This window comes from Lycium ferocissimum, chromosome 3 (genome assembly GCF_029784015.1).
Source record: "Lycium ferocissimum isolate CSIRO_LF1 chromosome 3, AGI_CSIRO_Lferr_CH_V1, whole genome shotgun sequence".
Classification (NCBI taxonomy): Eukaryota; Viridiplantae; Streptophyta; class Magnoliopsida; order Solanales; family Solanaceae; genus Lycium; species Lycium ferocissimum.
In genome coordinates this window covers 69,770,235-69,784,748 of record NC_081344.1, presented here as the reverse complement: position 1 = coordinate 69,784,748, position 14,514 = coordinate 69,770,235, and the positions used below count along the sequence as shown (strand labels likewise).

Here is a 14,514-nt window from a genome sequence, read left to right as displayed (position 1 = left end):
TTCCCAGGACCCGAGCCAACTGATCAGTCGCTTCCCAAGATCCATCGTTGCTTTACTGTGGTTTGATTGTTTTATTTCGCATTTGCTTTATTATTTATCGCTTAATAGTTATTCGTATTAAATCAAACCGCGTATCCTTCGCACCGCGTACAAATTCAATTATTATCCATTTTAAGGGTAAAAAATATTTTTTTTAAAATTTGTGGCTTGTTTGATTTAATGATTTAATTTAGTATAAATATCGAGTACCAGACATGTATTGCCATTTGTCATCGTCTCTTGATCTTAGTATTCATTTTGCACTATACAAATGAACCTACAATTTTTGGCCATACGTCTACAAATACATGATTAAGATTTACGACATAATATTTTAAGTTCAATTGAACTTATTTCTTTCACCTCAAATTATATATATATATATATATATATAATATATTCATTCTCAATCTGCGTATTAAATTTGATGGCCAAACACCTAGAAGCTAGGAATTTAAAATTGTGGAGATAGGAGGAACTAGAACCAAGACGCTACATATTACTCCATGTGTCAAAAGATTTTTGAAAAAACGTGGAAAGAACAACTGCCCCAACAATCTCATTAATTAATACTTTGATTAACTGTAGCAGTAGTAATTAATACATGAAGGTCCCAGCTGGTGGTGGACTAGGTAGTGTGGTCATGTCTTGGAAGAAATGCATCATCAGAAATCCGACAAATGCATCACCACCTTTAATTAAAATCTTGAATCTTGATAAGTAACACTGATACCTTATATATATTTTTAAAAAAATGCTTCTTTTTTTTTGTGTGTATTTAGTTGGTATATCTTTTTCTAAGTTTCTCGTTTAGTGTCCGATATTCATTTCGGATAAGACTAATTTGAATTCGTGTCCAAAAGACTCACTTTGAAGGTAAAACAGTCCTTACCAAAGGCAACCCAAGATGATACCAAGGCTTGAACCCAAAATATCTGATTAAGGACGGAACAATACTTATCGCTTCACCCATGCAATCTTTCATGGTTCTTAATTAGTTGTTACATCTGTATGCTTAGTTGTGTCTTAGCTATTACATCATTTTATAAGTTTCTCACTTGATCTTCGGTATTCGCTTTCGAGTCCGACCAATCTGGATTAGCAACAGAAATTACACCACCTTTAAATATTGATTCTTGCTATATAAGTATGTAAGAGTACTTTTCACTTCCACCGCAACTTTGGTGATTTTTTTTTTGCATGCTTTGTTGTGCCTTAGTTGTTACATTTTTTTTTTTTTTTTGTTTTTTTTACCCGGCGTCCAGTATTTGTTTGAGATCCGATTAATTTGAATTTGCACCGCGAAATTTCATTTTGGGAGTAAAACGCTCGTTATAAATGTAATTTCATGCCTAGGACTCAGACCTAAAACTTGTGATAAAAAATGAAGGAGTATTTACCAGTTATCACTCAACCACGAGGTTTGGTGATTGTTAGTTGTTGCATCTGGAATTCACTGGTGTGCAAGCTTATATAAAGTACTAAACAAGAAATGCTTTGATGTATTTTAGTTGTAATGTCAGCACTTATGTGCTAGGCTAACTTGTATACTGAGATCTAGAAAAGTAGCCAAGGGTTTTCTTGTTGGTCATAATTTTTTTTCTTTTTTAATCTAGTAAGAAACTCTAGTCTTTGATCATTTCCTCATAGTTAAAATATCAAAGTAAGTAACTCCTACCACTAATCATGGCTAATTAATTTGTATTTTAACATTAATTTAAGGTCAAATTATTTGATCTAATATAAGCACATGAAGCAACTAATTAAATTAAGAAATTTGAACATAATAGTATAGTTGACGAAATAACGTCAAACATTTAGAGATGTCACAAATTAAATCAGAAAATTGTCGAGTTAGTTAGGAATAGTAGAATATTTATAAACATATAAGATGATACCTTGCTTTCACGATAGGATCTAAAAAGTCCGTTCATGAAAAAAAAATAAAAAAATAGGACCCAAACTTGTTCACATTATCGATTACCGATCTTGATAAAGGAAGGGAGTTGCGATGGATTGTCAGCTAATATAAAACTAGCAATTCATGATAAATCCTTCTAATACAAATATTATTGGAATGCGCTAACCTAGGTACATATTACATCAGCTGATCCAAATTGTTTGGAATTACGGCTCAATAATTGTTATTTCGTGATAATATCTAAACTCTTGTTGTACTTGATAATATTGTACCATATTTATTAGGGTCTTGGAAACAACATTAAGGTGGTAGAGTTTGGAATTTCCCGTGGTTCATTAATGTATGGTTTTTTATGAAACCATATTTGTTTTCATTATTTTTAAAATTATGTGGGATGGTGTTGTAAACTCGTGGTTCATCCCATAGTTATATAACCATGAAAAGTCTCAATTTTTGTAACCACGAATTTGGTGATTTTTCCGTGGTTACGTATTTTATTTCTCCATTATACCCCACCTTCCATCATCCACCCCACCCCCCTAGCACTCACCCCCACTCCACCCCCCGCCCCACCTTCCACCCCCGCCCCACCTTCCACCCTGCAACCACCCCAACTACCACACTCCTCTGCTCCCCACCCCCACTACCCACTACCTCTCACCACCGCCCAACCCCACCCCACAACAACTCACCCCCACCCTACCACCCACTACCTCCACCCTCATCCCTTAACCACCCACCTCACACCACCCCCATCCAATACCTACTTATTTTTTAAAGTTCTTATTTTATTCTTTACCTGAGTTTTATTAATATATATAAATTAATTTCTAATTAAGAGTTAAGGGTATTTTAGTAAACTTACAAGTTATTATACAGTAACATGCAATCAAACCAAATAATACAAATGTTATTAAACCACAACAAACATATAGTCTATCCAAACATTGTGTTCATTAATACAATACAATACAATATAACACCATATTATACCATATCATACTGTACATTAATGAACCACGGGAAAAAACCATCCAAACAAAGGGTTAGTTTGACATAACTCATTAGTTGCATATATCTCCATGTCTACTTCCTGAATAAACATTACCAAACTATTAGCCCAATATTATCCTTGTCTAACAACAACAATTACAATTACAATTTTTTTTTCATGAAAATTTCTGAGTGGAGGTGAACCCTTGAATAAATAGAAAATGGAAAAGTAGAAGAGAGGAAGCCTTTTAATTTGCAAATGCTCCTCAAATAGAAGAATCTTGCCGGTCACCATCTTTGAAGAAAACAATGGAAACCTAGCATTTCTTTCTTGGTATAACCATATAATATCTAGTATCCACTGTTCTGATTAATCCATATTCCTTCGCGTAAGGCTCATTAAAGGGGGTGTCGCTTTTTTCCAGAGGTTTTTCCATTCTTAGGACTTGAATTCGAGACCTGATTGAGAGAGGAGGGATCCATACCGCCACACTCCTTGGTGATAAAAGTAAAAATAGCATTTAGATGTCATGTTCTGTATGTTACATTCTGATTATGACACAAATTGCAAAAGAATATTAAGTTACAAATTAACGAAGTTGATTATTGCATCCAAATCTTGTAACAAGAATATTAATCAATGGTTGAAAAAAGGTAAAGAGGACTTGTCTCAAGTAGACAACCTATTTCTCTCAAAATCTTTCCTTTCACCAAATAGTAATTCAGATCTAATAGACTCTCTAACTTACTGTCGAAACTTGTACTGCTTCGCGCTAATGAGCAGATTCAAGGAGCTTAACCACGTTCTGATTTTCAGAAACTTCTATGTTGCCGAGGCAAGAGATTCAAACAGCTCCTTATCGTTGATCACAAGTTGTCTTCCGATGTTTCTGACTCGTCCCCTGTTGAATGAAAGATAAAAAATTACAAGATCACACCTGGTGTTACATAGACGAAAAGGATAGTGTAACTGAAGTTTCCAAATTAAAATTGTGTGCTTCTTTTTTCAGTTGTGTCACCAGTAGGTCACGAGTTCAAGCCATAGAAACAGGCTCTTACAGAATGCAAGGTTAGACCGCGTACAATAGACCCCATGTGGTCCAACCCTTCCCCTGCCTCGTGCATGATGGGAGCATAGTGCATCGAGTTCCCCTCTTTTAATCTAAAGTCCAAGAGCTGAAGAGAGAATAAGTGTAGTAGAATGTGCCCCTCGAACAAGAGGCGACCAGGGGCGGAGGCAACATTCGAGTTACGGGTTCGGTAGAACTCAATAATTTTAGCTCAAACCCTGAATTTATATTTAAAAATTCATTTAATATGTATAAATCATCTATTCTAAAAAAAATGTGGTCCAGAACCCATAAGCTAAATATTCTGGTTCTGCCTCTAGAGGCGACTCATAGAGAGTGCTGCATGTCAAGCCAAAGACAGCATGCAACCTACTTCAATTGTTTAACTTTAACTATCTAACTCGGAAGAATCATGAAGTGACAACAATAAGGCATAACATGGATCGGAAGACTCATTAGACAAACAATTTTCGCTAAATAAAACATGAGCATAAAATCTAGCGGACAAGAAGAGAACAAACTCCAAAAAGAATCAATTGATTATATTGTATACATAAACAAGGAGACGGGATAGATAAGTATTACCAAACAGTGATTTAATTGTTGGCTTCTTGGGCTTGCTAGTTGTCTTCTTCAGTTCAACTGTTAAAAAAAACAAAAAGAGACATCCAAGTTAATGATTGGCTGTAAAAAATGTCAGTCAAAACTTTACAAGGGTAACTATACCAGAGAAACGCTTAAACATCTAGAAATAGAAAAAGACAGATGTAAGGAACTAATTGTCCTTTGTACTCATGATGTCCAAGATGTTTGAGGGCTCTCATATATCCAATTATATAGAATTGAATGAAGAACAACCACAATGGATATAGTTTACGTTCGAGAACTAGCATCACTTTGTCAAAATGAATACTAAATCCGTTAACATTTCAGTACTCAAAGACTTCAACTTTACTATGTAATATAGGCTTGGTTAGTCGGTACTATCATATGAAAGAATAAAAGCAGCAAACAACTACAAGAAGAAATTAATAAATAAGGTTCAACCATGTAATGTATCTTTAAAATTACAACATTTTGGAGATTAAGCTTGATCTGTTTCAGCTGTTATTAGAGGAGCATATGGCCAATATTAGGACATGTGTAGGGAGAGGTAGAGATAGAGAAAGTACCCATTCCAGGCACTTGATAATCATTAACAACTTTGAAATTCTTGTACGTGTACCCAACAAAGTTAATGTCCTTAGAAGAGAGCATCTGCACAAATGACGAGTAAAATAAGATAAATTTAAATTAACAAAGGTCAGACTAGAAACTATGAACCCAAAAACGAAAAATAGAATGTATGAAAAAAGAAGCGATTATCTATCCCATGCTTGTGACCAATATTTTTTTCAAACGATGTCATGTTCATCATTGTGCCCGAGGCAACGCATCGTGTCCAAGTCCAAAGATCAAGAAAATGGCTCTAGTTAAATACCCCCTCCATCACAATTTATGTCACATTCTTTCTTTTTACTCAGTCCCAAAAAGAATGATACCTTTCTATTTTTAGTCACAATTTTATTAAAAATTTCCATTTTACTCTTAATGAGATGATTTATAGCCACAGAAGTTTCTATGGCTTATAATCTTATATTAGACACAAGTTTCAAAAAGTTTTTTCTTTTCGCTTAAACTCCATGCCTAGTCAAACACCTTCACATAAATCAAGACAGAGGGAGTAAAATGTAAAATTCAGATTACATGCCCACATGATGATGAGAGTGAATACCTTTCTCCATGGACCAGATCTTGATGCACTCTGAGAATTAGATTCAGACTGCAAAGCCAACCAAAAGATTTTCAAAGGCGAGTGAAAAAATTAAAACTAAAAGATTAAGAGAACGAGGAACGGGGATACACCTCTTCAAACTTTTCAAAGTTTTGGGTGTCCAACTCATCATTGACTTCAGGAATGAAAGCAGCTTCCATCTGATATATTTTATCCCAATCTATCCCTTTAAACCATGGGTGGACCTGAGCGGAAAAAAAAAAAAGAAATAACGAGGTTATGGTTGCAGTTAAACCCCTAGATATTGATACGGGAATATAGCATAGGACACACCGTACAACACCTTTATTTCATCTGCGCCGTTGGAACCAAATCTCTCGGTGACATTGCAAAGAAGTTTGCTAATAATATCTTTGGCTTCTCGAGATAGCTTTGCTTCTTCGGGAAACTTCAAATGATTTTTCCAGTTTACTATCTGCATGTGCAAATGGTAAATTCTTAAGATGATAAATTCTCTGGAACTTCCATGTAATCCGATGTTCCACTTTAGATGGTATTCTTTCCTTTTTAGTCTGTTGCAAAAAAAAAAAAAATGACGCCTCTCTATATTGTTATTTTTTATTTTTTTTGGGCTAAAATGAAGTTTCTTTCAACCAAAGTGTGTTTTGTACAAGCCTCTCTATATTTGGAAATTCTTTAACTTAAACTTACTATTATGCCCTTTAAGACATGCTCTTATAGCCACATAAATGTCATGACATGTTTAAGACTACAAGTTCTAAGAGAAATTATAGTATGCAACAAAAGCATTTCTTTTTTTCTTAGATTCCGTGACCACTTTCACATTAAATGAAATGGGAAGGGGGGGGGGGGTGTAGTGTTTTGAAAAAGGAGAAACTAAATGCCGAAAGGGTAAAAAGGAAAAACGTGTACAAATCATCATAATTGATCATCAATCGAAGTAATCTGAAGAAAATGAAAGACAGTACGATGGCAACCAAAAAGCCAAAAAGCAAAGTAACTAGCAGCATATGCAGGTAGTCATGATTGATCACCTTCCTACATGTTGACATGGGATCATCAGAATAGAAAGGTGGATAACCAACGAGCATTTCATACATAATAGCACCGAGTGACCACCTGCAAAATAGCATAAAATCCACCGCAAATGAGAGGAGAAACATATAATTCATATCTACTTGAATCCACCCCCTCAAAATGAAAAAGTAAATAAAAAGAAAATGAGAAAAAGACAAGAGGGAGGAGAAGGGATTGAGCAGAGCAAGGAAAGAACCACTTGACATTGTACAACCAAAGATACTACAACTTACTCTCTTTGTTTCAATTTGTTTGTCTTACTTTCATTTTTAGTCTATTTTAAAAAGAATGCCTATTTCCTAATTTGGCAACTCTTTAATTTCAAGATTTCACGTGGCATGTTTAAGACCACAAAGTTAAAGGGCATTTTGGTAAATTTTACATATCGTAAACTCCATACCAATTCAAACTAAGACAAACAAATTGAAATGGGGCGTACTTTGAAAGATTTAAGATCACAGTTCCCCATAATTTACAAAAGCATGTACATTCAAAGTCCTCATTACAAAAGACAACGGTGTACTAACCAGTCACATTCCATTCCATAACCTTTCTTCAATAGGACCTCGGGAGCAATATAGTCTGGTGTTCCCACTGTGGAATAAGCCTGGATTTCCCAAACATGGAAAATTAAATAAATAAGGAGAACAATTTTATCAAACACTCAAAATCGCATAAGAGAATGTTTCTTTTAAAGTCAGCAAGTTAACCAGTACACTGAGAAATTGCCATAAATCCTCCCACCAAAATAAAAGCCAGCAAATGCATATTTTTGTCTATTAATGTATAATATACACAAATATACATTTTTGATACAAAATAGTGTATATTTCGCTAGTGAATGTTGTCAATTTTGTCCTACCGGCCAAATGTTTAATTTGCCCTACACTATTGTAATGATTGTTTGGTCGTCTTCACCAACCAGGGAATGATATAGTGCAAATATGCAATAAGACGGAAGTAGTGTCCGCTGCGAGAAATGGAAAAAGTACAATGAATGGGAGCACCAACATGGGAAGAAACTTACAAGCATCCTCCTATTTTTCTGCCAGTGTTCTAGCTGCTCTTGCTGAGTACGTTTGGGAGCCGGAGGGCTATCACTCTTGGAACCTCCATTGGTACTATCCCCTCCTGAGAAATCTTTCTCTTCAAGAGTACTACAGTCTAAAGGCTTACATAGTCCAAAATCTGATAGTTTTAAATGACCATATCTATCGAGTAGCAGGTTATCAGGCTTAATGTCTCTGTAACAAATAAAAGGTGGCTGAGCAAAGTTAGAGCATTTAAAGAAGCTCGAATAAAAATGTAAAACACAAAGCATAAGAAACAGAGAAACTACATCAGGCATCAGATCAAGTCACCACCTATGTATATAGTTATGTTTATGGATGGATTCAATTGCCAACACAGTCTCAGCAACGTAAAATCTGGCTTCGTCTTCAGTTAATATATCCTTCCTCATGAGTAGTGTCATCATATCCCCACCAGGTAGATATTCCATAACAAGATAAAGATAGTCTTCATCTTGGAAAGAATAATACAGTTTGACAATGCAATCACTGTCCACCTCAGCGAGAAGATTCCTTTCAGCTTTCACATGCTCAACCTAATACGGAAAGCTAAGAACCAGTAAATAACTAAGTAGGCATTTAGCCATAGATTTCAAATATATTTTACTTTATTTGGAATTTATGAAGTTAGAGTTGAAGATGGAGATGTGCTTGGTTATACTTTTTGCAAAGGAGAGATGAGAGCACTTAATTTGGAATTTATAAAGATGGAGTCGAAAACAGGTTTGAAGCACTTTTCCAAATTTGGAATTGGAAATTTTACAATCAAACATTGATTCAGAAATAAAGTGAAAAATTATTCCGGCAAAAAGTGAATAATTCGCAAGGCCAAACGGCTCCTAAACATAGTGGTAATGACAGCAGCATTTGATGAGCATAATTATGTACCTGTCCTCTACGAAGCATTTCTGATTTCTTAAGCTTCTTCATTGCATATACCTGACCGGTTGTTTTCTCCCTACAAATTCTGACCTGTAATAATAGAGAAACCAATCATGCAGATTGGCTTTTTTTTCGACAAAGAACTAGCTTTAAGTACCATCAAAAGCATGACATTAACAACATGGTTAACCCATGAATATTCATACCACAAACCACAAATATTTATATACCTCGAGGATAGAGATAAATGCGGGAGATAGTACCATAAACCACAACTATTAAATTACATTACCATAACATATTACAAAAGAATATCTCAATACTGATGCCTTAAATTATTAAGTTTTTTTCATTTCTGGCCTGTCAGCCAAAATTAATTACGGGCACTAGCCAAATTGTACCAAAACCTATACATTGACAATGTATATAGTATGTATATTATATGTATACTTTATGTATATTTAAACTTAATATACCAAACATATACATTTGCCGGATATTAACTTTTAGAGGGGTTCAAAAATGTAATTAGCCCTAAAATATTCACATGATTCACCATGAAGAGCAATAACATGCAATTCATCTCTATATTTCCTCAGATCACTGGAAATAGGGAGCTGTAACTTTTACGATTTACGTCAGCACTTTTAACTTCCATATATAGAGTAAAGACAAAAAAGGAGGATCTGAAGAACATAGAATTGCACTAGTAACTGAATAAATATAATACAAGGAACATTAACAGGAACTTTTTTTTTTTTTTTAATAAACATTACCTCCCCAAAAGCACCTTTTCCGATCATCGTTAGTAACTCAAAATCATCAGCCCCCATTTTATGCCTCTGGAGTCGCATGTATTCAGTTTCCTTCTTTTCTAAAAATTTCAACAGGTTATTTTGATCTTCCTCTGAGACCTCGGCATCTGCCAGCTTTTTTTCTAGTAAAATTCGTCTGCAGGCCAAACGAGAAAAGGGAATGAATAGAAGTTAATAAGAGCATTATAGTGTCAGGAATATAATTCTTGAGCAGAAAAAAAAAAAACAGTAAAGGTCATTCTTGTTATAATATAATGGGGCTAACCATTCATGCAGAGTCTTTCAAAGGAATGACTGAAAGTACTAACGTCTGATCTTATTATTTTCTTTGTGATGTTTGAAGTTGGCTAATTTGAATGGGGCACAATGATTTAAGGAGTTTGAGTAGTTTACTATATATCAATTTTACAAGGATTATAATGATGTACGCATTTAAGTGAAAAGAAGGGCTTTTCTCATTTTTGGCCCGTCGGCGAAAATTAATTACGGGCTCTAGCCAGAATATACAAAACATATACTGATATGTATATTATATGTATATTTATGTACAAATAATATGTAAATTTATACTTAATATACAAAACCTATACATTTGTTGGCTATAATTTTTTTTGAGTGGTCCAAGAAATTTAATTATCCCCAAAAAATCATGCCTGAATCTGAATCTAGATTCAAGTGTTGAATTTTAACTCATCATACAGGTCAAATGCTTCTCCTACTATGGAGGAACATGTCTATAATAATACTAAGGCTACAAAGTAAAAGGCAACTCGGTGCACAAAGCATTCAGCGTTAGCAGGGTCCGGGGAAGGGCAACACTCTAAGGGGTGTGGTGTAGACAGTATACCCTAATGCAAGCATTAGTGGTCACTTTCACGGCTCGAACCCGTGACCTATAGGTCACAGAGAGACAACTTTACCGTTGGTCCAAGACTCCATTAAGGCTACAAAGTAATGTTGCATAAAGAAGAAAGTCAAGTCATTAGACAGAACTAGCATCTGTTGTCGTACCGCTCTTTTCTCTCCTGCAAATTTTTCATCTGCTCCTTATAATGTTTCTCAATGTATTGCTTTGCTGCAGCAACCCTTTGCTTTGTTATATTGGAAGCCTCTTCAGCTGAAGGTGGCTTGCCATCACCGGCCATTGGATCCTTCTTCGTTGATGACAACTTTTGAAACCAACCTCTTGCTGAATCCATTCACATATCCTCAGCACGTGAAGCAACATATAAGGAACCCTCAATCCACATACTCATTGTAATCCAACTTATACTCGCACCCCAAATTTGAAAAACCTGTTAATAAATTGTTGTAACACAAACATAAGCAAATGTATAAGGGCATCAATTAAATGTAGAACATACCAAATTTATCTCCTTTCGGCACTAAAAAAGTACTTTAAATCAAACTTTTGTTTGTTTTTCAACCGAAATCAAGATTTCATTTCGAACCATCATAATTGCCAAAAACAACATATAGGAATCGATTCAATGCAGAACATAACAAAGTCGTTTGTTATTGACAATAACAGTCGTTAAATCCATCTTTTGTTTGTTTATCAACCGAAATCAAGATTTTTCCAACCATCATAATTACCAAAAATACATAATGGGCTCAATTCAACGCAGAACATACCAAAGTCATCTTCTTTTATCATTAATTTGGTTTTCCACCAAAATCAAGATATTACCAAAAGTAGAACCTTAACAAGACATATAATGGGAGACTAACAAACTATTTCACTCATAAAGATACTTAAAATACGATCATAAAAGTAGCAGATCCAATCCAATCATCTGTACTGAGGTGATTTTCATCAAAGATCACAACTTTCTTGCAAATTAAAACAAATCCACCAAGGAAATGAAGAATCTAGCAAACTCATATTCAAATTTTGAGTACATGCAAATGTGTTCTTCTATTATCATTAGTTAAACGCGGAACATACCAAAATCAAGATATTCCCAAAATAGAACCTTAACAAAACATATAATGAGAGACTAACAAACTATTTCACTCATAAAGATACTTAAAATATGATCGTAAAAGTAGCAGATCCAATCCAACCATCAGTAATGAGGTGATTTTCATCAAAGATCAAAACTTTCTTTCAAATCAAAACAACCCCAGGAAGGAAAATGAACAATCTTGCAAACTCACATTCATTGTTGAGGATCTTGAAATTATGAATACATGCAAATTTCACTAACTTTTACTCCATTTTGAACAATCCAAACAAAATTCCCACATCACACTCGTTCATGCACAAATGAAGAATTCATATATCCAATATGAAAAAAGAACCGAAATAAATTGTGATTCAGAGTCCATAAACTAAAAATCCTGACTCCGACTCCGAATCCAATCATCAGTACTAAGGTGATTTTCATCAAAGATCAAAACTTTACTTCAAATCAGAACAACCCCAAGAAGGAAAATGAACAATCTTGTAAACTCACATTCAACATTCTTGAAATTATAAATACATGCAAATTTAGCTAACTTTTAACACTATTTTAAGAATCCAAACAAAATACCCACACCCATATTAACATGATTAATAAAACCATAAGAACATTAAAGAACATAAATACCAAAGAATATAAAAGATCAAACCAATCATCAGTAATGAGGTAATTTTCATTAAAGATCAAAACTTTATTACAAATTAAAACAAACCCACCAAGGAAAACGAACAATATTATGAATACATGCAAATTTAGCTAACTTTTAACACTATTTTCAAGAATCCAACAAAAATAACCACACCCATATTAACATAAATTATAACAAACTTGCCCACATAATTAATAAAACAATAAGAAAATTAAAGAACATAAATGCAAAAGAATATGAAAGATCCAATCCAATCATCAGTAATGAAGTAAGTTATTTCAAAACTTTATTTCAAATTAAACCACAACCAGGAAGAAAAATGAAATTATAAATACATGCAAATTTAGCTAACTTTTAACACTATTTTCAAGAATCCAAACAAAATGCCAACACCCATATTAACATAAATTATAACAAACTTAACCATAAGATAAATAAAACCATAAGAAAATTAAAGAACATAAATACAAAAAAATATGAAAAATCTAAGAAAATTATAAACCAGCTTACCTACAATACAAATCTTTTGTGAAGGACCTAAAAAGGGTGCAAATTTATGTATATATGAATATGGACAAAATATAGAGAAAGAGATGTATGAAGGTTAACAATATATTTGTGTTATGTACAGAGTAATATTTCTTTTTTCTCTTTCTTTGTTTGTTGTTGTTTGTTTTGTTGAAGTAGAACTTAAAAATGGAAAGAAGAAAAGACAGTTAAAACCGGTAGTTTTGGTGGTTATAAGTGATTTTGGAAAGTTATTGGATCAGCTTTCTCCATTTCACTATTTATTGTTTTTGGTCAATTTTAGAGAGGGCCATGGATGGTTTCAGAAGAGGTAGGGATAGGCTGAAGATGTATTGGGGAGAGGTGATTAGACAGGACATGGCGTAGTTACAGTACTACCGAGGACATGACGTTAGATAGGAGGGTATGGAGGACTCAGATTAGGGTAAAAGGCTAGTAGATAGTATCATTTATCCTTTCATATTAGTAGTCGTATTATCGCGATATAAGTTCTTGTGCTTTGATTTTACGCTACTATCTGTTATCTCCAGTACTTTGATTATCTTATTTTATCTGTGATAATATAATCTGTCTCTTTTGCAAGCGCATTTATGGCTTAGTCGCTTTCGTTATTTTCATTTCCATATTGGTTTGAATTTCTTGGCCTTATCGACCTCTTTTTATCTTTTTATTGAGTCGAGGTCTTTCGGAAAGCAAACTCTTCACCTTGGTAGGAGTAAGTCTCGGCATACACTCTTCCTCTTTCTTGCACTTGCATTGTGGGATTTCACTGGATTGTTGTTGTTGGTCAATTTTAGAGAGGTCCCCCAAGTTTGTTGTATTAAAACCCCTTTGTAGTTTGAGATGCTACACTTAACTCTTTTATTTTGATTTTTCCGTTACAAAATTTATTCTTATACAATAGTGTACTCCCTCTGTTCACTTTTACTTATCCAGTATTCTAAAAATAGATTTTCACTTTTACTTGTCACTTTTAGCATATCAAGAGAAGATACTTTTTTTTTTTTTTCTATTTTACCAATAGCATTAATTACTAGTTTCAAATCATTTTTTCAAGTTGGTTAAAACTATGCACCAATTAATATGAGTATGATGATAAATTATAGACTTCATTTATTATTTCTTAAGGGAGTGTAAAGTCCATAATTGATAAGTAAAAGTGAACTGAGGGTGTAATAACTTTTACTTAAATTTTCCGAAAGTTTCCGTTGGAACCAAAATAAAAGAGCCATTTTTTACGTAACTAATAGTTAAGCAAACTACGAGAAAATGACAAAAATTAGTCTTTTATGATTGAGGATAGATTCAAAATAGTCTGTTTAAGTATGCACTGAATAGTTTTGACCATTTAAGTTTGACAAAATTTAACATTTTTAGTCTTCACAAATTATTTAATAATTTATGTTCATTATATTTGACGGAAATAGGGGAGAAAAATCAACCTTAAACAGACAAAAAAAAATCCCATCACATCTTTAAAAAGGCAACACAAAAAACTACAGTAGACACCCAAACAACATAAAAAATAGCAATTGCATCTCATAAAGTTGCAACAAACTATAAAAATAAATCAAAATAGCAAAAACTACAATAAGTATACTCAATGTGAGTTAATATTTTTTTTTTTTCATAATTCCTTTTATATTCAATGAACATAGTTCGGTAAATATTTTATGCAAAGTAAAAATGTTAACTTTTGACTACCTTA

The 14,514-nt window shown here is 33.6% G+C and overlaps 1 protein-coding gene across 1 annotated transcript; it reads right to left on the bottom strand.

Moving 5' to 3' along the window:
* Nucleotides 1–3,518: 3,518 nt before the first annotated feature.
* On the bottom strand, nucleotides 3,519–13,011 carry LOC132050599 (uncharacterized). The gene is made up of 14 exons (XM_059441956.1): nucleotides 12,789–13,011; nucleotides 10,674–10,957; nucleotides 9,624–9,798; nucleotides 8,854–8,937; nucleotides 8,260–8,501; nucleotides 7,923–8,139; nucleotides 7,423–7,502; nucleotides 6,853–6,937; nucleotides 6,141–6,272; nucleotides 5,929–6,042; nucleotides 5,798–5,845; nucleotides 5,196–5,280; nucleotides 4,609–4,665; nucleotides 3,519–3,855 (listed from the first exon to the last, which is right to left on the bottom strand). Exons 2-14 carry the CDS (start codon nucleotides 10,859–10,861, stop codon nucleotides 3,821–3,823), a joined length of 1,542 nt encoding a protein of 513 aa, XP_059297939.1. The 5' UTR covers nucleotides 10,862–10,957; nucleotides 12,789–13,011; the 3' UTR covers nucleotides 3,519–3,820.
* Between the last annotated feature and the right edge of the window lie 1,503 nt (nucleotides 13,012–14,514).